This window comes from Bison bison, unplaced genomic scaffold (assembly GCF_000754665.1).
Source record: "Bison bison bison isolate TAMUID 2011002044 unplaced genomic scaffold, Bison_UMD1.0 scf7180017864460, whole genome shotgun sequence".
NCBI lineage: Eukaryota > Metazoa > Chordata > Mammalia > Artiodactyla > Bovidae > Bison > Bison bison.
This window is the reverse complement of record NW_011495022.1, coordinates 5,703,296-5,731,099: the sequence shown is the minus strand read 5'-3', so window position 1 is coordinate 5,731,099 and position 27,804 is coordinate 5,703,296. Positions and strand designations below refer to the sequence as shown.

The following is a 27,804-nucleotide window of genomic DNA, read 5'->3' as shown; positions in this document are numbered from 1 at the left end:
AGAGGTTGAATAAACCATATTAAACAGAATACAATATGGGGACTTTCCTGGATCCTGATTTAAACCAAAAACTACAAAAAAAAGACATCTTCAAGTCAATATCATTTTCCTACTTTTTGATTTAGACTTGAAAGTTCCCAATTAGTCCTTCCATTAACTTGCAGGTTTTTGTTTTTGCTTTCTTCCTACAAATTACATGTAACAACTATATTTGAATGAACTAACAATTCTGTAAAATTATTCCTTTTTCAACACTAGTTTGTTAGCCTTTCAGAAATATGTAACCTTCAAAAACCTTTCAGAAAAACCCCTTCACAAACAGATATGACAATAGCTATTATAGTCAGATTTGGGAAGTGCTAGACTATTTCTTTTGGGAGGCAGGACTTTTCAAAGACAGTATATTCAAGGGAAATGACCAGAAGAGCACCTAGAATGCAGCATATCTGCCACATCCATTTTCTATCTGAACCCTTTTTCACCTCATGGGACTAGTATTATCTGGAACTCATTTAAGGAGAAATCAAAACCCTAAAATATATATATTTATCTTTGTCATAGTTGAGTGTACTTTGATGCTCTATTTAATAATTTAAAAATACAATAGGAGTATCAGCTAAACTACATACTATATAAATAAGTATTCCTTATTTATATATTAAAAAAACATGATCTAGAAATAACCTATGAAAATACTTATAATCTACAATATGAAAAATAAAATTTGAATAGCCCAAAATACCAAATTATTGCATACACACCTGGCAGAATTTACATGTAACTTGAATTTCATAAGCTGAACAACTTATCACGTCCTCTTTTTCATGGCAAGGATACTGAAAAACAAAGTGGTTTCACACTATTAAGTATTTAGTTTTGAAACACTTATAAAAAAACTCAGATAATTACACTCTCTGTAACTACTGTCATCCAAAAACCCACTCACTATTAAGAATCTTTATAATAGAGCTCTGCTCCTAAAACAAAACACCCATATAAATGCAAAATATATCCAACTCTACCATAAGGTAAAAGAGAAACATTTAGCTTAGCCTTTAAGGTTGTGGTTGAAGGGCAATAATTAAGAGTGAAAATCCTGACTTTTGAAGTCTGGCAAAAAGACGAGACCTCGTATTTCAAAATACCTATTCAGAAAGCTTTAAATTTTTTCAAATGCAGTCAGCGTGGTCTGGTTCTCAGCCTAATTCATCAAAGTCTATTTGCCACAATGTTGTTGAAGGAGCTCCCTCTTCCCTAATTTCATAGCTTACTTATCTGATATTAGCTTAAGGATGAGTACAACACTTAAACTACTTAGGTGAGTGTCTCATTTTTAAAAAAATATATAAATTTACTTATTTTAATTGGAGGCTAATTACTTTACAATATTGTACTGGTTTTGCCATACATCAACATGAATTCGCCATGGGTGTACACGTGTTCCCCATCCTGAACTCCCCTCCCACCTCCCTCCCCTAAGTGTCTCATTTTTAAACCCAGCTAATACTCCATTACATTCACTGAAACCCCATCTAGTGGCGAACAGAGTTAACTATATGCTTATCCATAAAAGCCAACGGTACATAAGAGAAAAAAAATTATTTTTACATAATATTGCTTATAAATGTGGTGAAGAATGTCCTGCTCAACAGAATTGGGTAATTCCTGTGGAGAAATGTGCAAATAGCTACAGTTCTGAGTCCCGGAATCAAAGATGATATAAGAGATAGGAAGAAGAAAGTTCTCCTGAAAGAGAGAGAACGTTTTAGTTCCTCAGTCATCTTGACTCCTTACAGCCCCATGGACTATTGCCTGCCAGGCTTCTCTGTCTCTGGGATTCTCCAGGGAAGAAAACTAGAGTGGGTTGCCACTTCCTACTCCAGGGAATCTTCCCCAACCAGGGACTGAACCTGTGCCTCTTGTGTCCCCTGCACTGGCAGGTAGATTCTTTAACCACTAGTGCCACCTGGGAAGCCCCCATTAAATACTAAGGAATGAATAAACTGCTATATGATATGAACCAGATAAGTTTAGATTATGTTACCTATCTCAATAAACTCCTAAAACTAGTAAGAAGATGCAGTTCATATTACTTTGAAAAATCAAAGCAATATTTAAACTCAGTTGAGTTCAGGAAACATTTAAACATCACACACAAAGACACAAAGGTGAAAAAAACAAACAGACCCTCCACTCTGAGAAACTTTTAGTCAAGCAGAAGAAAGAAAACAGAAATTCACTACAATCTGGTTAAGAATAAGAGTTAAAATATTAAAAATATAGAAGTAGTTCAGGGAACCAATACAATACTTATAGAAAAGCTTTCTGAAGGAATTAACCCTTGGTATTCTTTTCTACCCCCATGACTACTACTGTCCCATTCTACAAAAGAAGTTCCTTATATACACAGCAGATTATTTTCTAGCCAACCAATAACAATTCCCATTCCTTATACTATTTCCTAATATCTAGCTGAGGTAGCTGTAAAGACAACAGTCGAAGCACCTTCTCCAGCAGGCTTAAATGCTAATCTCAAACCTCTAAATCCAGGTTTATCTCCCTTTCACATCAAGGGTGAAAATATGCTCCTAGGAAAGCATGGGAAGGAGGCTTTGTTCAACTCTAAACTGTCAGAGAAGACAACGACTGCAGATAGAGAACTGTTACTACAGCACACCGCTCTCGGGCAAGCATCTACAAACCCATCAGTTCAGTTCAGTCCCTCAGTCGTGTCTGACCCTTAGCGACCCCATGGGCTGCTGAACGCCAGGCATCCCTGTCCATCACCAACTGCTGGAGTTTACTCAAACTCATCTCCATTGAGTCGGTGATGCCATCCAACCATCTCATCCTCTGTTGTCCCCTTCTCCTCCTGCCCTCAATCTTTCCCAGCATCAGGGTCTTTTCCAATGAGTCAGCTCTTCCCATCAGGTGGCCAAAGTACTGGAGCTTCAGCTTCAAATCCTCCGTCTTTCCAATGAATATTCATGACTGATCTCCTTTAGGATGGACTGGTTTGATCTCCTTGCAGTCCAATGGACTCTCAGGAGTCTTCTCCAACACCACAGTTCAAAAGCAACAATTCTTCAGTGCTCAGCTTTTTTTACAGTCCAACTCTCACATCCATACATGACTACTGGAAAAACCACAGCTTTGACTTGATGGACCTTTGTTGGCAAAATCATGTCTCTGCTTTTTAATATGCTGTCTAGGTTGGTCATAGCTTTTCTCCAAGGAGAAAGTGTCTTTTAATTTCATGACTGCAGTCACCATCTGCAGTGATTTGGGAGCCCAGAAAAATAAAGTCAGCCACTGTTTCCCCATCTAATTGCTATGAAATGATGGGATGGGATGCCATGATCTTTGTTTTCTGAATGCTGAGTTTTAAGCCAACCTTTTCACTCTCCTCTTTCACTTTCATCAAGACGCCCTTTAGTACTTTTTCATTTTCTGCCATAAGGGTCGTGCCATCTGCATATCTGAGGTTAATGATATTTCTCCCAGCTATCTTGATTCCAGCTTGTGCTTTATCCAGCCCAGTGTTTCTCATGATGTACTCGGCATATAAGTTAAATAAGCAGGGTGACAATATACAGCCTTGACGTACTCCTTTTCCTTTTGGAACCAGTCTGTTGTTCCAAGTCCAGTTCTAACTGTTGCTTCCTGACCTACATACAGGTTTCTCAAGAGGCAGGTCAGGTGGTCTGGTATGCCCATCTCCTTCAGAACTTTCCACAGTTTATTGTGATCCACACAGTCAAAGGCTTTGACATAGTCAATAAAGCAGAAATAGATGCTTTTCTGGAACTCTCTTGCTTTTTCAACGATCCAGCAGATGTTGGCAATTTGATCTCTGGTTCCTCTGCCTTTTCTAAAACAAGCTTGAACATCTGGAAGTTCACGGTTCACGTACTGCTGTAGCCTGACTTGGAGAATTTTGAGCATTACTTTACTAGCATGTGAGATGAGTGCAACTGTGAGGTAGTTTGAGCATTCTTTGGCATTGCCTTTCTTTGGGATTGGAATGAAAACTGATCTTTTCCAGTCCTGTGGCCACTGCTAAGTTTTCCAAATTTGCTGGCATACTGAATGCAGCACTTTCACAGCATCATCTTTTAGGATTTGAATAGCTCACCTGGAATTCCATCACCTCCACTAGCTTTGTTTGTAGTGATGCTTCCTAAGGCCCACTTGACTTCACATTCCAGGATGTCTTGCTCTAGGTGGGTGATCACACCATATCGATTATCTGGGTCCTAAAGCTCTTTTTTGTATAGTTTTTCTGTGTATTCTTGCCACCTCTTCTTAGTATCTTCTGCTTCTGTTAGGTCTATACCATTTATGTCCTTTATTGAGCCCATCTTTGCATGAAATGTTCCCTTCATAACTCTAATTTTCTTGAAGAGATCTCTAGTCTTGCCCATTCTATTGTTTTCCTCTCTTTCTTTACATTGATCACTGAGGAAGGCTTTCTCATCTCTCCTTGCTATTCTTTGGAACTCTGCATTCAAATGTGTGTATCTCCTTTTCTCTTTTTGCTTCTCTTCTCTTCACAGCTATTTGTAAGGCCTCCTCAGACAGCCATTTTGCTGTTTTGCATTTCTTTTTCTTGGGAATGGCCTTGCTCCCTGTCTCCTGTACAATGTCATGAACCTCCATCCACAGTTCATCAGGCACTCTATCAGATCTAGTGCCTTAAATCTATTTCTCATTTCCACTGTATAGTCAAAAGGGATTTGATTTAGGTCATACCTGAATGGTCTAATGGTTTTCCCTACTTTCTTCAATTTAACTCTGAATCTGGCAATTAGGAGTTCATGATCTGAGCCACAGTCAGCTCCCGGTCTTGTTTTTGTTGACTGTATAGAGCTTCTCCATCTTTGGCTGCAAAGAATATAATCAATCTGATTTCACTGTTGACCATCTGGTGATGTCCATATATTGAGTCTTCTGAAAAAATGTGGTCCACTGGAGAAGGGAATGGCAAACCACTTCAGTAGTCTTGCCTTGAGAACCCCATGAACAGTATGAAAAGGCAAAAAGATAGGACACTGACAGATGAACTCCCCAGGTCGGTAGGTGCCCAATATGCTACTGGAGATCAGTGGAGAAATAACTCCAGAAAATGAAGGGACAGAGCCAAAGCAAAAACAACACCCAGCTGTGGATGTGACTGGTGATTGAAGCAAGGTCTAATTCTGTAAAGAGCACTACTGCATAGGAACCTGGAATGTTAGGTCTATGAATCAAGGCAAACTGGAAGTGGTAAAACAGGAGATGGCAAGAGTGAACATCAACATTTTAGCAAACTAAAATGGACTAGAATGGGTGAATTTAACTCAGATGACCATTATATCTACTACTGTGGACAAGAATCCCTTAGAAGAAATGGAGTACCCATCAAAGTCAACAAAAGAGTCCAAAATGCAGTACTTGGATGCAATCTCAAAAGCAACAGAATGATCTCTGTTTGTTTCCAAGGCAAACCATTGAATATCATGGTAATCCAAGTCTATGCCCCGACCAGTAATGCTGAAGAAGCTGAAGTTGAACATTTCTATGAAGACCTATAAGACCTTCTAGAACTAACTCCCCAAAAAGATGTCCTTTTCATTATAGGGGACTGGAATGCAAAAGTAGGAAGTCAAGAAACACCTGGAGTAACAGGCAAATTTGGCCTTGGAGTACAGAATGAAGCCGAGCAAAGGCTAATAGAGTTTTGCCAAGAGAACACAGTGGTCATAGCAAACACCCTCTTCCAAGAACACAGGAGAAGACTCTACAACCTATAGTGGTAGGAAAATCACTGGCATGAAGAGTACACAGAGGGTTCTACACAAGATTTAAGAAGTCAGTTTCTTTAGTTTCTCTAATCTCTCTTTTAACTCTTCTTCTAATATTCTTCATCTTCCCTCTCTTTGTGATTTACTGCCAAGGTTTCTACTTTCTACCTTTCAACAAATATCTGAGGGTCTAATTTGTGCTTCACTCTATGCTATGTGCTAGGGATGTAGTAGTGAACTAAGATACTCTCAAGACTATTTGCTATCAAGACTTCCAGAATAGTGACAGAGTTTATACTAGCTAATCAAATATCCAGCTCAGACTTCTCTTTCCAGTTTCTAGGACAATTCCACATATAAACATGTGTATGTTCTTCATATTTTTTCTATTTCATTGCTATAAGGCATTTTATTTTAGAACTCCAAACATGGTTGAAGGTATAGTTTAAATTTTGTTTGTTATAACAGAGTCATAGCAGTATCCACTACTAAGTATACCACATAAATGATCAATCTTACATAATATAATTCTAAAAAAAAATCTTTAAAGCTTAAGGTTTATTTGGGGTTCACAAAGAGGTCATTGCTATTTTTGGATATTATGAACTAAATTACACCTGCTGAATTAAGACTTTGTAAAGAACTTTAAATTTCCTCTCAGAAAAATACAGAAAAAGAAAGAATAATGTATAAAAATACACAAATATTTTTTAATTAAAAAAAAAAGAATATTACAATTTCCTTTAAAATACAATTATTTAAATAATTGTACCTAATACAGGACCTAACAGAAACAGAAGATATTAAGAAGAAGTGGCAAGAATACACAGAAGAACTATACAAAAAAGATCTTAATGACCCAGATAACCATGATGCTGTGATCACTCACCTAGTGCCAGACATCCTGGAATGCGAAGTCAAGTGGGCCTTAGGAAGCATTACTACGAACAAAGCTAGTGGAGGTGATGGAATTCCAGCTGAGCTATTTCAAATCCTGAGAGATGATGCTGTTAAAATGTCAGCAATATGTCAGCAAATTTGGAAAACTCAGCAGTGGCCACAGGGCTGGAAAAGGTCAGTTTTCATTCCAAACCCAAAGAAAGGCAATGCCAAAGAATACTCAAACTATAGCACAATTGCACTCATCTCACACACTAGCAGAATGCTGCTCAAAATTCTCCAACTAGGCTTCAACAGTGTGTGAACTGAGAACTTCCAGATGTTTAAGGTGGATTTAGAAAAGGTAGAGGAACCAGAGATCAAATTGCCAACATCCACTGGATCATAGAAAAAGCAAGAGAATTGCAAAAAAACATCTATTTCCACTTCATTGTATACACTAAAGCCTTTGACTATGTGGATGACAACAAACTGTGGAAAATTCTTAAAGAGATGGGAATACCAGATCACCTTACCTACCTCCTGAGAAATCTGTATGCAGGTCAAGCAGCAACAGTTAGAATGGGACATGGAACAATGGACTGGTTCCAAAGTGGAAAGGAGTATGTCAAGGCTTTATATTGTCACCCCGCTTATTTAATTTATATGGAGAGTACATCATGTGAAATGCTGAGCTGTCTAGGTTTGTCACAGCTTTTCTTCCAATGAGCAAGAGTCTTTTAATTTCATGGCTGCAGTCACCATCTGCAGTGAAAAAGCTAGCTTAAAACTCAATATTCAAAAATCTAAGATCATGGCATGGCATCCAGTCCCATCACTTTATGGTAAATAGATGGGGAAACAATGGAAACAGTGACACTTTGTTTTCTTGGGCTTCCAAATCACTGCAGATGGTGACTGCAGCCATGAAATTAAAATATGTTTGCTCCTTGAAAGAAAAGCTATGACAAACCTAGACAGCATGTTAAAAAGTAGAGACATTACTTTGCCAACAAAGGTCTGTCTAGTCACAGCTATGGTTTTTCTAGTAATCGTATAGATGGATGTCAGATATGGATGGACTATAAATAAAGCTGAATGCAAAGAATTGATGCTTTGAACTGTGGTGTTGGAGAAGACTCCTGAGAGTTCCTTGAACTGCAAGGAGATCAAACTTTCAATCCTAAAGGAAATCAGTCCTGAATATTCATCAGAAGGACTGATGCTGAAGCTCCAATAATTTGGCCACCTGATGCAAAGAACTAACTCATTGGAAAAGACCCTGATGCTGGAAAGACTGAAGGCAGGAGGAGAAGGGGACGACAGAGGATGAGTTGGCTGGATGGCATCACCAACTCGATGGACATGAGTTTGAGCAAGCGCAGCGAGTTGGTGATGGACAGGGAATCCTGGTGTGCTGCAGTTCATGGGGTTACAAAGAGTCGGACAAAACTGAGCAACTGAACTGAACTGAAATTCTGCCACATTATTAAATAGTATCAGGAGTCCCCAACCTTTATTGGCACCAGGGACCAGTTTTGTGGAATACAATTGTTCCACAGATGGAGGTGGAGGATTGGGGTGGGGGTGGATGGTTCAGGTGGTAATCTGAACCCATGAGGAGAGTGATGGGGATTGGTGCATGGCACAAAGCTTCACTCACTTTCCCTGATGCTCATCTCCCACTGTGCAGTCCAGTTCTTAACAGGCTGAGAACAGGTACTGGTCTGCAGTTGGGGGGTTAGGGACTCCTGATAAAAATCATTAAATTTTAAATGTCATTTTAATGGCTATATAGTATTCCATATAGATCTACAGTGTCATACAGATACAACATATTTATAACTAATTCTCTATTACTCCATTATGTGTGTGTGTTAGTGGCTCAGTCGTGTTGACTCTGTGACCCTATGGACTGTCACCCATCAGGCTCCTCTGTCTGTGGGTTTCTCCAGGTAAGCACATACTGGTATGGGTGCTTGCCTGGGAAGCACCATACCAGAAGGGAAAGGTATGCCATTCCCTTCTCTGGGGGATATTCCTGACCCAGGGATTGAAAGTACGTCTCCTGCAGTGCCGGTGAATTCTTCACTGTCTGAGCTCTATTACAACTATTCTCTTACTGATTTTCATCATCAGTTACTATTTTTGAGGACAAATCTTTGTGTAATATCTGTAATTATTTCCATTAGATGAATTTCTAGAACTGAAACTACTATATCAAAGTGAAGGCACATTTTTAAGACTTAATTTATATTGCTAAACTCTTCAGACACATAACACTGACTTCTACTTTACCTGTAAGTGTACAGAAAGACCTAATTTCTCAATGCTCACACCAACAGTGAATATTTAACATTTTTGTTAAATTAGTGGGAAAAAAATTTTTAAGTTGCATATCCTGACACACAAATGAGATTGAACCTTTTCATATATATATTGGCTCTTTGTAATCTCTAAACTGCTTCCTTTGCCCAATCTTTTTTAAAAAATGGAAGATATCTGACATACAACATTGTGTAAATTCAAGGTGTAAAATACGCTACCTTGATACATTTGTATGTTGTAGTACAACTGACATTGTATATTTATTTTACATTACCTAATTATAGTACAATATTGTTGTCTATATCCATTATACTGTACATTAGATCACCCTAGCTTACTCCTTTCAAATCTGTATCCTTAAACATCAACTTTATTTATGCCTTTTGCCCATTCAAAAAATAAAATGTTAGTCCAAAATTCTCTCTTGAATACAGGTCAGAGGCTCCTTCTTATAACATGGATTTCTGATTATTTACCTCATTGTATTCCTGATCTAGTCCTAACTATGCAAACTACAAATGATGCCCTTAACAGTGAAATGACTTACTCAAGGTAAAAAATGGTATGAGAAATTTCTCCTGCTATACTGTGCCTGCCAGCTGGCAAGCTTTGCTATACTGTGCATATGAACTGTCTTGCGTTGCAATTCTTTGCTTACCAACTATACAGCAATTTTATGTAAACCACTTTAAAAAAATAGTACAGAAAGACTCTCTGGGAACTTGTAGAGTTACTCAATAGACCCATTATCAAATAAAACCACACATAATATAAGACGCCAATTAAAAAATCCTAATGAAGAACACTTTAAGGAAAGATGAAAGGAAGGAAATGGTTGAAATTAACCAGCAAACCATTTCTTGTAACTTAAAATGAATAAAAAGACAACCTTCCAAGGAAAAACATAAATAAGGGTATCTTCACGGGAGACAGATTAGTCAGGCCATTGAGGGAGCAGCCTGTCTAAGTACAGAGTGTGGGAACCTGGACAAGAAGAGAAAGGTGCTCATGGGGGGAGGAGGTTGGGCTGGACAGGAGACTGAGTTAGGTGAGGAAAGATCTGTCTATGCAGGCAGGGGGAAGCAGTCTGATGTGGGATGTCGGTGCCCCAGAAGGGTGAGGAGGCATCCACGTGAGGTAAAGAACAGGGATGGCATCAGCCCAAGACAGGATATCAGGACCAAGCAAGAGGATACCTACCTGCTGAGAGGCAAAGGCCTGGTGGCAACAGGCAATTCATTACATGTAACGCAGGTAATGAATGAATAAGTGAATTTCTCAAGGATACAGTGGATGAAAATAGGCAACACTATACAGAGGATGGAAATAATTAACACAGAATAAATCCTGATGATGGGATTTAGAGATATTGGTATGAACTCATGATTTTCAATGTAAACATACAGAAACACAGATGATAATATGTGTATAAATATGCACATATATTCACATACTTCCCTAGCTGTGTCACTGAGAGGGCCTAGGAACACTGATAACACATAAGCAAGAAGCCCACTTAGCACCCAGACCTTGATGTCAAAATGCCATTTTCAACCAAAAGGAACCTGGGATCCTTGAAGAATTGGTTGATTCCAGGGCTGAAGCAGGAAAAATACATGATGGGCCTTAAGTACCTTGTGCAAGAAAGAAGGAATACTATGGATTTAGTCAGAAAGTGGCTAGATCTCAGACAATTTCAGAATCAAAATAAATGACAGTAATAGATATTATAAATAAAATAGGATTTCATTAATCTGATATAAAAGATATATACCAATATAGAAGAATAAACTGAAAGTTTGATTAGACAGGATACTTACATCCTCTCAAACTATCTCCCCATAAAATACATTTTAATTACTAAAAAGAGTAATATACAGTACAAATGCCTGGCAAACATCACTTTACTCAAGTGATACAAGTTAACAATACTAAAAATAAGAAAAATCAGTATCCATATCATTGCAACCAAAGGGTTGCAATGAGGAGGTCACAGCATCACTTTCATGATAGTCATGCCAAAGACACATAATCTGAATCTAATCATGAAGAAATACTACACAACCCCAAATTGAGGTAAATCCCCTCAAAACAACTGGCCCATAATTTTCAAAGTGCCAAGTCAAGGAAAGATCAAGGAACTGTTTCAGATCGAAAAAGACCAATGAGTCATGACAACTAACTGCAACATGAGATTCTAGACTGAATCTGTTTGCTATAAAGGACAGACATTATTGGAATAACTGGCAATACTTAAATATAATGTACAGATTAGATGATAGCAATATTTTAAAATTAACTTCTTGATTTTCATGGTTGTATTATGATTTAAGAGGAGAATGTCTTATTGTAGAAAATAAAGTATTTGCAGGAATGAGACATCATGCTAGCAACTTATCTTAAAAGGTTCTGAACTAAAAAAAACTAAAAATAAAAACGGAAAAACTTACAGGAGGAGCTTAAAGTGTATAGAAATAACATGCACTATCATAATTCACATATAACCATTATATAATTAGCATCATGTAACTTAGCAATAGTTAAGAGAATATACTAAAATATACAAATTCTCTTAACAATTCTCTGATTGTTTCTGGATTATAACTTTCATATTGTGTCAAAGAACAGAAAAACTATGTTCTGTATTGAAAGTTAAGAGCAAACAGAATAATAATTTCTATATCTGAATAAAGACTTGAGAGGTGACTAAAATTTAGACAATTAGCTGTCCTATAGGCAACTCCCTTGTTTAAAACATGAAATGTGGGTTAAACATTTTAAGATAGACAATATTAAACATATTAAGATAGACAATCCTTTACCCTGTAATATCAATATTCCCATGCCATTTTTAATTATATTATTCAAATGATACAACTGATAAAAATATCTGCTTTTCTTAGATCTCCTATCAAAAACAAGTAAAAAGGAAATCACTTCATAGAAACTAGTATGAGCAAATGAATCTTTGAAAACAGAAGTGGGGGAAATGAATCCGTTTCTGGTGGTTAATTTCAGAAATCACTACATTCTAAAATATGAATTTTACTCATCTTCTAGTTATAGAACTACACATGTTGTAACCTCTACATTTAAAACATGTACTCAAGTTTCAAAGCAGATTTCTGAAATACAGATAATATTTAATGTGACCTATGATGTGCAGAATTCCCAAACATTTCTAATACAAATATATTTTATGAAATTTATTTGAAGATATTTGACTATTTGTACCTGATACTGCATTAAGAATAAGGTATGTTTCCTGACCTCAAAATTAGTTTAGTAAGGAAGACAAACAAGTGAAAATAGTAATACTAATTTAGTGATATACATACAATAATAAAGATATACACAGGTGCTATGGGAACATAGGGAACAGGGAGTATACTAGAGCTGGTTACCTTTCTTCCCCACCCGTAATCCCCTCTTAGAGCCAGATGGCCAGCAAAGGGCAATCCTATATTTCCATTACCCGACATACCTGTTTCATTCAGGTAAACCAGGAAAGACATCTGAATAAGTTAAGCCAATCAGATTACCTCTTCAAGAAATGTGTTAAAAAAAAAAAAAGTCAACCAGAGCTATACATTAGACATTTAAAATCATACTCAGGATTCACAGACACCTTCTATCATGTTCATACTGATAAGAAATTAATGAAAAAAAAAAAAAAAAAAAGAAATTAATGAAAGCCAGAATGGAGCAGGCACAGAAAACAGGGACAAAAAACCATGTAGCCAAGATGAGTGAAATGAAGCCTGATGCTTTCTGTGACTGGGTCAAGTGAGAATCTTTTCTATACTGAGTATGAGCTCTTCTTTTCTCTAAAGTTAAATTTATCTGATCTTCTACCCCGTCATTAAGACAAGTACCTAACCAACCCTGGAGAGACAAAGGATCTGCGAAGGGTACTAAAGGAAGTAATGCCTGGACTTAAGTCTTCTCAAAGAAAAAAGAGATGATGTTTTGGGCAGAGGAAATAGCAGAATACACAGAAGGATGGATTTCCAAGAACCTCTAATGGCTAAACTATGGGCTATGTGATTGAAGAAGAAGAGAGCTGGGGCCACAGCAGGAAGCAAATTTCAAAGGGCCTTTAGTGCCCGAGCAAGGAGTCTGGAGTCCAACCTTATTCCCTTATCTGACCCCTACCCTGAGGTTATAAACTATGGCCCTGTGCCAAAATGTTAAAGTTTTTCAACTTTCTAAATAGTTGAGGGGTGTGTGTGGGGTGGGAGGGGCGGAGGAGAGAAAGAAGCAATACAGACTATATGTGACCCCCATAAAGACTAAAATCTTACTATTTGGCTCGTCAAAGAAGTTTGCTTAATCTTGCTATTAAAAATGGGAAGATTCATGTTGAGGTTTGACAGAAAATAACAAAATTCTGTAAAGCAATTAAAAAATAAATTTAAAAAATTTAAAGAATTAAATAATAAAAAATGTAAAGATTTTAAATAGGTGATTTAGATCATCAAAGGGGCATTTTGGCAACATCACTAATAGAAGTGTGGAGGATGATTAGTGAGAGTAACACCATGGGTAAGAAAATCAGTTACAAACATCTAGATTCAGGAAAGAGAATGATGATTTATACTCAAACAATGCCAGTCAAAATGAGAGGAAAGGAGAAGTTATGCTCTTATGATTAGGTCTCTAATCCTTAACAGTGTCTGGATACCCTTGCATGGACTGGCCTCTGACACCCACCGCATTCTTATGATACCTTGATTTTCTGGCTGTAGTAATGCAAACTTTAATCAGCTCACTCTCTCATCCTAGAGTGCTTTTACTTCCCATTCATCTGTTTCTTAGTTAATGCCACTCACCACTGATCTTCCTCCCTCCACTTTCCCCATACCCTGTAATTTCAAATGTCTCTTTTAGTAATCCAGTTATTGAGCACATCCAAGAGAGTAGGACTTTCTGTCCAAATTGTTTTTAAAATATAGAAAATATCTCAAGGATTAACTCCTGCTACTATCCTTATGAAGTCCTACAAGAGCTGCGACTTTCATACTGGGACCCTTTGCTATAAAGGACTCCCTAGTCAGACAAGTTAGGACCCTTTGAATTAAAATTATGTACTTTTATGTAAAGTCTTTGGTGTGCTTTTATATGCTGATATGCATTGTAGCTCCAAAAGGACATCTCCAAATCTGCCAAACCTCAGAATTTTTTTTTTTATTAAACAATAGTCAATACGGTAGGACACTAACATTCTGAGGATTGCTGTCTGGAAATACCTCTTTAATTATATTTGAGAGACAATCACAAAATAAAAGGCCACTTTTGCAGTAAAAACTTAAAATCTCTTACCTTTCTAGCTGGTAGGCCATGAGCTTTATCTACTCTGCTGCCAGGTATCTGTCAGCTCTTATCAAGTAAGCAGTGCTTCTCAAGCTTCCATCTAAATATCCTTAGGGCAAAGGAGAGACAGAAAAGAGAAAACTCATTACTCTGCAAGAGCTAAATAACTTCACTACAAAAATTTATAAATGGCTATTTTACATTTTAAAGTGCATGTGAATTTTGCCTTCCATTCCATTATTTAATATAAAAATTAAGGTTCCCTCAAAAATCTTCCAGGAAGATACTTATCCTGTGGCCTCCCACAACTCCTGGCACACTGCCACCTATTAGAGGTGTAATAGTTTCAAGGATGGAAGCATGGTAATGGAGTCTTGGTGAAAAGAGAAAAATAAAACTTTTTAATGCAACAGAAGGGAGAGGTAGTCATAGCTGATCTGTAAAATGGCAGTGCTGAATCTGAGCAGCAAAATTCTTAGAGTGAACATATTAATAGTTCCTCCTGTATCTGTGTGCTCTACACAACAGTTTATGTGGTTCTTATTTGAAAACAACTTGACTTTTTTACACCTGTATCAGCTAGGATTAGGTTTAGCTGTGAGTGAGAAAACTCAAAATAACAATGGCTTAAGTGAGTCAAAAGTTTATTTCTCACATGAAAACAGGCAGTCAGAACCATGACCATTAGGAACCCAGGTTCCTTCTATTTTGCAGTTTTGCCATCTTCAACATGTGCCATCTCCATCATGGCTTAAAATAACTGCTCAAGGTCTAACCATCACATCAGATGACAAGAAGGAAAATGGGGAGATGAGTGATAGCCTCCTTTCAAGGACACTTTTCAGAAATTTTACAGGAAACCTCTATTCTGGTCAGAACTTAAGTCACATGGCTAGAGCTAGCAGGGAAGCCAGGAAATACATTCTTTATTTCATCATATGCTCAAGGTGGGGGTGGGGGGAAATGGAGCATCTACAATAAGGAAAAAAGAAGAGAATGAATATTGGTGGATAGTTTTTTCTATCATCATACTCTGGTCGTTCTAAAATGGAAGATGGTTGGATCCCTTGTAGAGATGCCTTATCAGTCCACTGATGGGAGCTTTCAAAAGTAGATAGTTCTGCTAGCAGCCAAGGAGCAAGACCAATGTTAATAAGGACTTCTCTAAATATGCAAGACCAATCTGTATCTGAAGACCAGAGTAAAGAAACAACGTAAATAGCTAAGGTTTCGAAGGATAATCTCACTAGGTTTTCCATAAACTTTCCATAAAAATGATTACACGGGACCGTTAGGTAAGTAATGGAGTGCCTAAGATGAAATTGGTAAGAACCTGCTAGAAAGCTCAGTTATTAACTGCATTAGGAAAAGGCAGGAACTTTGTTCCTGAACAAAGTTAAAGGGAAAATCAACTTTTCTCTACATTTGAGTGCTGAGCTCCCTTACGTGAGAGCCAAGTGTGAATTTGAAGCTCCTTTTCCTTATTGCACAAACTGTTGAAAAGAGAACTTGTACTTTACCTTGAATAAGGTTGGCTGAAAAGGCCTTAATATGTTTAAAACTTCTGATGCAAATACCAAAAGCGATAATGACTCTTTATTTCAAAGCTGGCAACAAAATTCTGTTTTATATACAGACTATTCCTTAAAGGAAAAGGGACCAGAAGAGGGTATTCTGCTAGACAAATGTAAAATGGGGACTATGAAAGGAGCAGCAATTCAAAGGACAAATGGCTCTGTGGGATAGCTCAAAGTTTCACATCTTCCAGAGAGAGATAAATTTCTGCAAATTATCTTTCATGGAAATGCTTAAGTATGGCTTCAGATTTTCCTATTGAATATTTGCATTTAGTTCAGCAGCTGCTTACAAAAGACCAGGAACTTATATCTAGAAAGCAGGAAGATAGCCTTATGATCTTTACTTCAAGCAAAAGCAAGAACATTAAGCCAGCCAGCTGAATCTGCCAAACAGAGCTCATGTTTAATGCATGCAAGGTTAAGCTAATTATCTAGACTTTGAAAAACATTAAAAATAAAGGTTTATTTGTTTGTAACTTGAAGGGCACAAATGTAAGGACTCTCTCCTTTACTACTACTACCCTACCCCAGCTACTGTGTATGTGTGTCTTATACTTGGATAAAATCGACTTGTAGGTAAGAGGTAGGATCTGTCTGCTAAAGGGGACAAACACTACTAACGACAAGTATTCAGGAAAGAGAAATTGGGGCAAGGAACAGGGCCCAAAAAGGTAGACATCAGTGTGAGAAAGGAATTAATTCTACTTAAGGGTGATTCTGGGAGAGAAGCTAGCTTCTGGCCTTGTGGGAGCAGAAGAGCTAGGTGGGTGGGGGAATAGACTTTCAAGGCAGCAACATTTAGACAGGTGTTTGTATTACTGCAGATACACTAAGACTTTTCAAGGGACTCATAAGTAAGACATGTTTTAAGAACATCAATTCTTGTATCTTCAACTTCCCTATGTTTGCTTTCCTAATAATAATCTGCCTGCTTTCCCTAAGTGCTCATAATTCCATACTTGAAAAGAAACCCATACCTCTTAGCCATATCAAATATTATTACAATGCATTGCCCTGGATTGTAAAAATCTCCATGGAACAAAACAAGGGGATGATTTAAAATAAGAGTGTCTTAAAGCCTCCATTAATCAAGGCACCCTTAAAATAGTGCTGTTAAAGCAAAGCATGGCTTTTTAAGAATGGTGTCGTGCCTTGTGTTGAGGCATGTTTTGAATTCAGATGTACTGAACAATGTGATGACAGGAACAAAAACCCTTTCATTTAATGATTGCCTCTTCTATTCTCAAAATACTGTGGAAAAATGCATTGTCCTGAGAGTGAGCTTCATGAGAACAAAGCAAAGAGGAAATAAATAGGAAACTCTGTAAAGTTCAATTTATATTTGTTGCAAAGAAGTAGGATAAGGTGATGTGATCAAAATAGTTTAAAGCATTAAAATACCCTGGATTCAAATAAAATTATTCTTAATTATAAGTTCAGTAAGAAAAAGGAACAATAAAAATGCTCAATTGTTAAAGGTGAATTAAGTCGTTTGTTTTTTTAAACCAATGACAGATTGAATCACTAAGGATCACAGTTGACGCTCGAACAACTCAGGGCACCAATCTTCCATACAGTCCAAAACCTGACTGTAACTGAAGAGATGTCCTCTGTATATGTGGATCCTCCACTTTCGCAGTTCTGCTCCCACAGGTTGAACTACTGGCAGGTGATGCAGTAATATTGTATATACTACTGAAAAAAATTCACGTAAGTCAACCCATGCAGTTCAAACCTGTGTTCATCAAAAATCAACTGTACTTAGAATGGTGTCAATATCTTGAAAAGTCAGAAATCATTTTTTTTTCAGCTCGTTGTTTAGTCACTAAGCTGTGTCTGACTCTTTGTAACCCCATAGACTGCAGCATGCCAGGCTTCCCTGTCCTTCACTATCTCCCGGAGTTTGCTCAAACTCATGTCCATTGAGTCAGTGATGCCATCCAAACATCTCATCCTCTCTTGCCCGCTTCTCCTCTCGCCCTCAATCATTTCCAGCATCAGAGTCTTTTCCAATGGGCTGTCTCTTCACATTAGGTGGCCAAAGTACTGAAGCTTCATCATCAGTCCTTCCAAAGAATATCCAGGGTTGATTTCCTTTAAGATTGACTGGTTTGATCTCCTTACTGTCCAAGGGACTCTCAAGAGTCTTCTCCAACACCACAGTTTGAAAGTATAAATTCTTTGGCGCTCAGCCTTCTTTATGGTCCAACTCTCACATTCACACACGACTACTGGAAAAACCATAGCTTTGACTATACAGACCTTTGTCAGCAAAGTGATGTCTCTGCTCTAAAACTTTCTTCCAAGGAGCAAGCATCTTTCAATTTCATGGCTGCAGTCACTGTCCACAGTGATTTTGGAGCCCAATTAAATGAAATCTGACACCATTTCCACTTTTTCCCCATCTATTTGCCATGAAGTGATGGGACTGGATGCCAAGATCTTCATTTTCTGAATGATGAGTTTTAAGCCAACTAAAACTAAACTTACAAAGAAAAATTTTAAGAATCAACTTAGAAACGTGCAAGAGTACACAGTTCATCAAATTATTTTCAGGAGTATGAGTATACTAGACAGAATGGTTGCCCAAAGATGTCCGCACCCCGATCCCCCTGGAATCTATGAATAGGTTATGTTACAGAGCAAAATGGACTTTGCAGATATAAAAATGGTCACAGATTCTGAAACAGGAAGGTTATCCTGGGTTATCCAAATGGGCCAATCTGATCATATGACCCAGTGAGAGCAGAGAACTTTCTCTGTCAGATTCTGACAGTAGCAGAAGTCAGAGATAAGCAAGAGATAGACTTTACTTGCCATTACTTGAGGCAGCAATACTGAAAGCATTTTAGCTTCTACAAGTGAAGACCAGCTCCAACTGACAGTCAACGAGGCAAGAGGAACGGCAGTCCTGTAACTGTATGCAGTCAACAATCCAAACAAACTGGAAAGTGGATTCTTCCTCAGAGACTCCCCACTTCCCAAAAAATGTAGCTCTGTGAGCATACTGATTTAGACTTTGTAAGGTCCTAAAAAGAGGGCCCAGCTGGACTTCTGACAAAAGTTGTGAGATAAATTTCAATTGTTCTATAATGCAAAGTATGTGGTTATCTTTGATGAGGAATAGAAAATAAAGCAAAAACTGTAGGACTCGGGAGGACAGGCTTGCAGACCAAGGAGCTGCAAAGATTCATTAGAGTTTTCTCTGTGATCTAATTTCCTTCTCATATCTTGGTAAGCACCAAAAAAAAAAAAAAAAAAAGCCAAGAAATGATCCTAGAGCTCACACTGGGAACAGCAGTAGTCATAATAAACCTAAGAAGCTGAAAACCTGAAGGTGTAAGCTAGAAGGACTTCATTCTCCTTTCAAGGTTTAAGATTCTTTGAATTTCTAAGCTAGGAAAAATTTAAATGGTATGATTTCACTACTATCCTCTCCAGTAAGAAAAATATACTAGCTTCAGGATTGTCCAAAAAAAGTGAAATTACTGTATATGTAAAATACATTAAGTACAGTGCACAGCACTCATACAGTATCTATTCAGTTTATTATAAATTTTACTGTTTTATTTTGACTTTAAATGTACATTTTCCTAATAATCCTAATCTTACTACCTCCTTTTTTTTAAAGTCTGAAGGTGAGAACTAGTTAAATTTTTAGACAGAAGTTTTTTTTAATTAATCTTTAACCCATGAATTTGATGGTATCCCCTCAAGTTATCTGGTACATGTTTAGTTCATCAGTGTAAGGAAGTGAGAAAAATATAAACTCAGCTTTAAGGATGAAAGCAGTAGTTTTTAATTGTTGCCCACTGCCAGCAGACATGGGACTTGCCAGATGGCACAGAATCTGTGCCTGCCAAAGTGGTAAAGAATCTGTCTGCCAAAGCAGGAGATGCAATAAACACAGGTTCGATTCCTGAGTCAGAAAGATTCCTTGGAGTAGGAAATGGCAACCCACTCCAGTATTCTTGCCTGGAAAATTCCACATACGTACACACAGCACACATGACGGATGTTCTTCATACATATCACCACTCCCAAGAGTATACCCAAGTTTTGATGAAATTCCTCAAAGTTGATGAGATACATGAAGAGCATCATAGACTTTTCTCAATACTGTATTCATGAAAGTACATTATGAGTGCAGATGGCCCTATGGATTCAAACAACCTTGAATCAAAAATATTTGGGGGAACAGGACTTCTTTGGTGGTCCAATGGTTAAGGCTCTGTACTTCCAATGCAGGGGGCACAGGTTCAATCTCTGGTCAGGGAAGTTCCAATATCCCAAGCAGTGTGGCAAAAAAAAAAAAAAAAAAAAATTCGGGGGAAGAAATTTCAGAAAGTTCTAAAAAGCAAATCTTGTGTTTGTCTCCTGCTGGCAACCATGTACACAGCATTTACACTGTATTAGGTATCATAAGCCATGTAGGATGATTTAAAGAACATGGGAGGATGAACTTAGGTTATATGCAAATACAATGCCATTTTATATATGGGAGTTGAGTATCAATAAATTTTGGTATCCACAGGGGATCCTGGAACCAAACTTCCACAGATATTGAGGGATAGCTGTACGTGAATAGTGAAATTAGCCCAATGTCTCAAAATATTCTTTAATAAAAATAACGGTAGTCCAATTTTTAAGTCGAACTTCATTTCTCAAGTGAGTCTTGATTATTCCCAGACCTCTACTTCCTAGGTGATACAAGGTAAGCAAGTTCTTACTTTAAATTTTAAAATTACAATAGAACAAGATTAGAAATATATAAACACAAAGAACTTACAGATTAATGGTTATGAATGTGAACAGTGCTAATCCAAGTTTTTACCAATAACATTATTTTAGACTTGGTAATCATATGAGTTATGTGAAATAACATCTCCAGCATTGTTTCTGCTCAAGGCAGATGAGCAAAATACGCTTCTTGATCACTGCTTTTCCTCACTAAAAACTTATCTCTGAAAGAATAAAAAGATTAAATAGAAATTCACAGCTCAGCAAGAATTAAAATAATTCATAATCATCCCTCAGGAGTATATCAATAATAATTTTTCATTATGAAGAGGGCACAAATAAGATATAGATTATGTACAATTCCCACAACAACACTAGTAAGCTTATATCCTCCGACACCATACAAAGTATGTCAAAATTCAAGTAAATGAAAGAGATACTACCTCAGAAGTAACCCTCATTCCAACATCCATATTTCACAATCATTAAAATCTATCTTACGAAAGATAAAAGATACCAGTGACTCTCAACACTGTGATTGAGAAATGATGTTGTACTTATAGTAAATAATTAGTAAAGAAATCAAAAGCACAAATATCAGAAGTATGGTCTTTAAATTGAATCATCAGGAAGAAATGAAAGGTCTCACTGAAATGTTTATAGTGGGATTGGTGAAGTAGAAGAAAATGATAACTGGATTGCACAGAAATCACAGTATTATAATTTTATCAGTTCAGTGATTTCTGGTAACACTATCCTAGCAAGTATCCAATAAATAAAAGGAAACTCACTAACCCAAACAATAGAATTAGAAAAAAACTAAGTTATAAAACTGGAATGTCAAAGATTCAGGTTCCATGAGGCAAACTAAAGAATGTTTAGGGAACATATTTATAAACTTAAGGTCATTATTAAGGTAGCCATGTAATACCAAAATACACCTGGTGATTTACCAACTGGCTTTTGCCAATTACAATCATTCCCACCTGTCTTTCTCTGCTGCTGCTGCTGGGGCTAAGTCGCTTCAGTCGTGTCTGACTCTGGGAGACCCCATAGACTGCAGCCCACTAGGCTCCTCCATCCCTGGGATTCTCCAGCCAAGAACGCTGGAGTGGATTGCCATTTCCTTCTCCAATGCAGGAAAGTGAAAAGTGAAAGTGAAGTCGCTCAGTCGTGTCCGACTCTTAGCGACCCCATGGACTGCAGCCTACCAGGCTCCTCTGTCCACGGGATTTTCCAGGCAAGGGTACTGGAGTGGGGTGCCATTGCCTTTTCCTTGTCTTTCTCTACTAATCTTGAGAATCTCTCCAATAATAAGCTACTATTACTGTTGGGACTAGGCTTCTCAGGTGGCTCAGTGGTACAGAATCAGCCTGCCAAGCAGGAGAGACAAGTTTGATCCCTGTATTGGGAAGATTCCCCTGGAAAAGGAAATGGTAACCCACTCCAGTATTCCTGCCCGGGAAACCCCAAGGACAGAGGAGCCTGGCAGTCCATGGGGTTGCAAAAAGTTGGACACAACTTAGCAACTAAACAACAACAGCTGTTGGGAGTGCTTTCTATTCCTTGGATATTGTGACAGAAAAAATGACTGAGAATCACTATCTTTGTTAAGACAGACTGCAGACGGGTGAATAGGCCTAGCCCCCAAAGCATTTATTTACATCCCTTCTTGTTGCAAAAAATGTTTTTAATTACTACAATTACCAAAATGCCAAGAGGAAAAAAAGCATCAGTAAAAATAAAAATGTAAATGATGTATCAGTTTCAAGCTTGTTAAAAAGAATTAAGTGAAAGTAATAATCTGTATTTACAATTACAATATATATGTAAAATAATTCCAATTATTGTTGGCCTTAAAAATCCACAAACTTCCTTAAATTTCTTTGAAACTATACCTTACACTAAGTTTTTAACCTTAAGAAACAGAAATAAGATGTTTTGTGGGATTGGCCCCTAGATATGAATGGTGAATACTATTACTACTACCTCCTCGTTAAGTTCCATTAAGAGAACATGAGGAATTTTATGTACGTTCTTAGTCTTAAGGAATAGGTGTGAGAATAAGATAAACAGAAATATAGTAAGTTAAACTTCTGACTATAACTGCTAATTTGTTTTATTTACAGTACATTTTAATTAGAGCCTAGAATAACATTTTGTGTATTAATTTTAAAAAATACATTATTGCTACTCACTGGGTTTTCAATGAGAGACTGGTGGAAATCTGGTTTTAAATAGGGAGACTTCAACTACTTTACCTTGTTGGAGGACATTACAGTAAGACTATTAAAGAGAAAGAAGTACCAGCTTATAGTCTTTACTTCATAATGGAAGGAAGAGCTTGAAAACAAAAATGAGTGGAAACAGCATGTACAGTGGGACTGTTTACTTGATCTAATATGATCTAACAACAATTTACCAGCAGATAACATACAAGTCATTAAACCCCAACTTTTCCAAAATACAAAAATTTAAGTAGAAAAAATGTAGATGATTAATTGAAAGTTAATACTAATTATAGGTAGTAGAAATTTGAGGCAGAGTACATCATTTTTAAAAACGAAATTCATATAGCTTCTAAATCCTAAATACAAATACTCCAATTTATGAAAGAGCTGACACAATCATTTTTAACATTATCATTAACATAATCATTAACACAATCATGTTAATCTTAGTTTTAAAACACAAAACAAATACTCCAAGTAAAGTAAATGTAGGAATTTCTGGATTACATTATCTAATAGATAATATAGTGCCCCAAATATAAAATAAACATTCTAATATGTTTTAAAAAGAACTTCTAGAAAATACAATCAAATCTGCAGAAGGTATCATGTACCTTAAAAACATAAGCACAAAAGCACCTGAAAGCTCCGTCCTTAATGACAGTTAAAAAACAAGCACTTATGTTCTAAATTACAATATTATATTTTAGTTAAAAACCTAATGGCGGCAGCATCCTCTCAGAGTAAGATTAAACATGTCTTGGGGAAGCAGCATACACAGCACTGTAAATTTGGACTATTCTTACAGATTATTTTACAAAGATTAGGATTCAATTATCGATGGCCTTAATTGTTTGATCTGAAGAAAGACATCTCTATTTTTTTTTAACATACTTTACAACGATGTTCCTGCAGTTTTGAGAACAGTGTTTTTAGTAGATTCTTCAAGTCAGTGTAATCAATTAAATAACAAAATATAATTGCTATTATATTTGTCTTTCAGGGCACTTAACCATATAGGGATGACTTTCTAAGAAGTTTCTCACCTTCATAGTTTTGGTACAAAACACCAAAAATATAGGCTTTAAGATAATGCCTAGAGAGACTGACAGTGGTTATAAATTACTTCAGATAGGACAAAAAATGTGCTCAGCGCAACAGTTTTTGTTCTGATTTCAAATCTATACATTAAGTGTATCTACTGTTACTGTCTCCAAATTTTAAAATTCCCTAGAAATTGTTACTTTCACATAATAATAGGTATTAGTCAATAGCCTAAAGTCCATCAGGAGTAATCCCTTTTACTCCATCATATTCACAGTAGTTTTGCTCTTGGCCTGGCCAGTTTTAAAACTCTTCATTAACCAAAGGCAAAGATAATTTTATACGATATAAGGGCACAAAAATAGTCCCCATCTCTTTCGCTCTCTCCCTCCTTCTAGCGTCAGTTGAACAAATGAACACAGAATCCCCCCACACACACATACATGCACACACACTCTCGGTACTGGTCCCCAGGGCATCAATTAAAAAAAAAAAAAAAAAAGGTTATACCCTAATACCCCTACTATTCTCTACAGTCTACCCAGGAAGGTTTAAAAAAAAAAAAAATGGGGGAACATAGGAGAATCAATCTGCACCGCACCTCAGCCCCGCCCCATCGGGAAAAAGTGGGGGGTGGCGGGAGTGTGAAGGGGCAGAAAGGACAGATAAGGCCAAGACTTCCAAGTCCCAGGTTCTCCATTCCATTTGTTCCGTCAGCTTCCACCGCAGCCAGAGACCCTGACCCTATTTTCTACCGCACCTCCAGTTCCTCCCCACGCCACCATCATATACAGTGCCCAACCACTGAGTGCAGAGACCAGAGCCGGCCCTCTTCCTGTTCCATTCCAGAACTGAAGGGGGGTTTCCCTGCGCCCTCTGCGACTCCGACATGTGCCCCCGGGACCTCTGAACAGACCAGAGAAGGGGAAGGTACATCGGGGGAGGGGTCTAAGAGACGCCGTTATTCCTTTTTCCTCCACGTTAGGAAAGCGCGCGAGCGGGGAGGGGCCGGAACAACAAATGCCAGTTACCTAACGGTCCGGCCTGGCCAGTCCGGCTCCTGAAGCCGACGCCGCGCGGGCCGCAGAGGCGGCAGCGCAGCCACAGCCGCCCCGAGGGCTAGGCACAGAGGCAGACGAGCCCGAGGTGATGGGAAGCGGGGGGTGGGGACTATGGTGAGCGACGTCGCCATGTTAGTGCCTTCTTTCTCCGTATCCCTACAGTCTCCAGTCCTGCGGCCCTCTCCTCATCACTACTCACCTTTCCAGCTCACTAGTTCATGCTCTTTTCGGTCGTTGGGAAGACCCAAGCTCCGCGGTGTTTACAAACTACCCCTAGAGGAAAGGGCTGAACCGCACTTTAAAGGCCACGGGCTCCCACAGGCTTCCGTCCTCTCTCGCGAGATCGGACTGACAACCCTTCTCTCCGCCCCACTCCCGGCATCCCTCCTTTCTTTTCGCGCCCCTCCCCTACACGCACACTCCCCTTCTAGCCTTCCTTCAGACGGAGCGCCTCCGGGTCAGGTGGTTCCCTCAGGCTTAAGGAAGTGGGTGGGACTTCAGGAGGGCAGGGAAAGGGGGGCGGGAACCAAGGGATACTCGAGCGCTGATTATTGGATAAAGAACTCGAAGGGCGGGAAGCAGTTATGGAGGAGGCGGGACCAGAGAGTCAAAAGAGCTGTGTCTCTGTAACCCGCGAGCAACTGCAGACTGTGATTGGCAGACGGCTGGGAGGCGGGCGCGAGTGTGGGGCGCTGGAGCAGGTGGATGTTGAGGTCGCGTGAGGTTGATGGTGTGCAGGAAGGAAAGGTGAACTCTGGGAAGGCTGCGAGCGGCGGGAGAGAAAGCAGGAGTCCTCTGAGCCCAGCTCCGGAAACCTGGTATTTCCGTTGCTGTCACTTCCCGGTCCTAGGTAGAAAGGAGAGTAAAGCGTAGGGAGGCGCTCACCAAAACCCACCTTCCGGCTACAACTGAACCCTGAGACGGAGAGCTTCGGTTTAGAAGCGGAGTGTGCTGGAAATTAACTCTCGAGCCCCCAACATGTCTGAAATGGGAAAGATGTCAGTTCTGAAAATAAACGAGAAAGCCTTTACTATGAATGGCATTTTTTCGAATTTTACTAAGCTGTAGCTGAAACTGATTCCTCCGGCTCTTAGCGCCCTGTACGTGATGTTAGTATATAATTATGTTCAAAGTAACTTACCAAAAGGAAATACAGTGCTTTACACTATATCTCCCTAACTTAAAATAGTAACAGGGACTATTTTATGAGAAAACCTTCCATATTATGGTGTATCCTATTTTATCAATTTTCCTTTACTAAGTAGTTATAGGCAAAAATACATCAATTTTAGTAGAGATAATTTCAAATCTTTAGAACATGAACAACTCCGTGTTAACACTTCAGAGAAAACCAAAGGACACTAATACGGCATAGAAATAGCACTGTTTCCACATTACTATCCTACTGCTTCACAGGTCAATGCAATACCAAGAAAATATCTGTCAAACTTTGAAGGTACCTGTTTAAAAACTGTGTGTGTGTGTGTGTGTGGGGGGGGTCATTTGATTAACATTAAGGACAAAAGAGATCATATTTATTGTGCCGCAGTTAACACAAATACACTCCTACAAACTAGAAATCTGTGATTCTTTTTACAACTTAAATGTTTCAAATGTTAACTGTAGGGATATTGGTTGTTCAATAAATACACACTGGCACCGTTGAAAAGTATGATAGGGACCCCTGCAAAAATCTGCATTAGTTTTTTATTTTTTGCATTAGTTTTTTTAAAGCACATTTTTTCCAGTGCCTATTTTTCTGCTTATTAAGTGATGATTTCTAGTCTGTAGCAAAATTGTGAATTGAGTTTACATATAAACATATTTGCTCAACAATAAAAACTTCACCTGCTAATGCAGGAGACATAAGAGACATGGGTTCAATCCCTGGGTTGGGAAGATCCCCTGGAGAAGAGAATGGCAACCCACTTTAATATTCTTGCTTGGAGAATTCCATGGACAGAGGAGCCTGGCGAGCTTTAGTCCATGGGGTCCCAAAGAGTCAGGCACAATTGAGCAACCAACACTTTTACTTTCATGAGCATAAATGGTACTCTCGAACATCTCCAAACTCAAGTGAAACAGAAACTGTTGGAAGATTGTGGGGCATGTATTTGACAGTTAAAGAACTGCAGTTCAGTAACGGTATCTGGCATTTAGCAGGTTTCCGGCCTGTATGCTTGTATGTGAGTCAACAAACCCCTCTTTTAAAACTAATATCATTACTCAAGAGACCTGAAAGAAGCCAAAGTATTGACACAGTTTATGTCTCAAGTTAAAATGAAAGTACCATCCCTATATGTTAGTAACACTGTAGTACTGTTAGTGTAGTGTAATTAAAACCTCAGGAGCTCAGGGATCAGATCTGATAGAGTACCTGAAGAAATATGGATGGAGGTTTGTGACATTGTATAGGAGGCAGTGATCAAAACCATCCCCAAGAAAAAGAATGCAAAAAGGCAAACTGGTTGTCTGAGGAGGCCTTGCAAATAGTTGAGAAAAGAAAGAAGTGAAAGGCAAAGGAAAAAAAGAAAGATATACCCATCTGAATGCAGAGTTCCAAAGATTAGCAAAGGGAGATAATAAAGCCTCCGTAAGTGAGGCCACAGGACTGGAAAAGGTCAGTTTTCATTCCAATCCCAAAGAAAGGCAATGCCAAAGAATGCTCAAACTACTGCACAATTGCACTCATCTCACATGCTAGTAAAGTAATGCTCAAAATTCTCCAAGCCAGGCTTCAGCAATACGTGAACCGTGAACTTCCAGATGTTCAAGCTGGTTTTAGAAAAGGCAGAGGAACCAGAGATCAAATTGCCAAATATCTGCTGGATCATGGAAAAAGCAAGAG

General features: G+C 38.2%; 1 protein-coding gene across 4 annotated transcripts in view; it reads right to left on the bottom strand.

The window, feature by feature from the left end:
- Positions 1-25,425, bottom strand: part of ATF2 (activating transcription factor 2) — an 83,469-nt gene extending 58,044 nt beyond the window's left edge. Inside the window, exons 1-3 of one of the 4 annotated variants that reach the window (XM_010859801.1) lie at positions 25,156-25,425; positions 14,313-14,412; positions 762-836 (exon numbers count right to left, since the gene is read on the bottom strand). In XM_010859801.1, coding sequence (XP_010858103.1) covers positions 762-793 — 32 coding nt within the window. In that variant the 5' untranslated portion in view covers positions 794-836; positions 14,313-14,412; positions 25,156-25,425. Of the gene's footprint in view, positions 1-761; positions 837-14,312; positions 14,413-25,155 lie in introns of those variants that run through there. The other 3 variants (XM_010859800.1, XM_010859799.1, XM_010859802.1) reach the window with 3 other exon arrangements.
- Between the last annotated feature and the right edge of the window lie 2,379 nt (positions 25,426-27,804).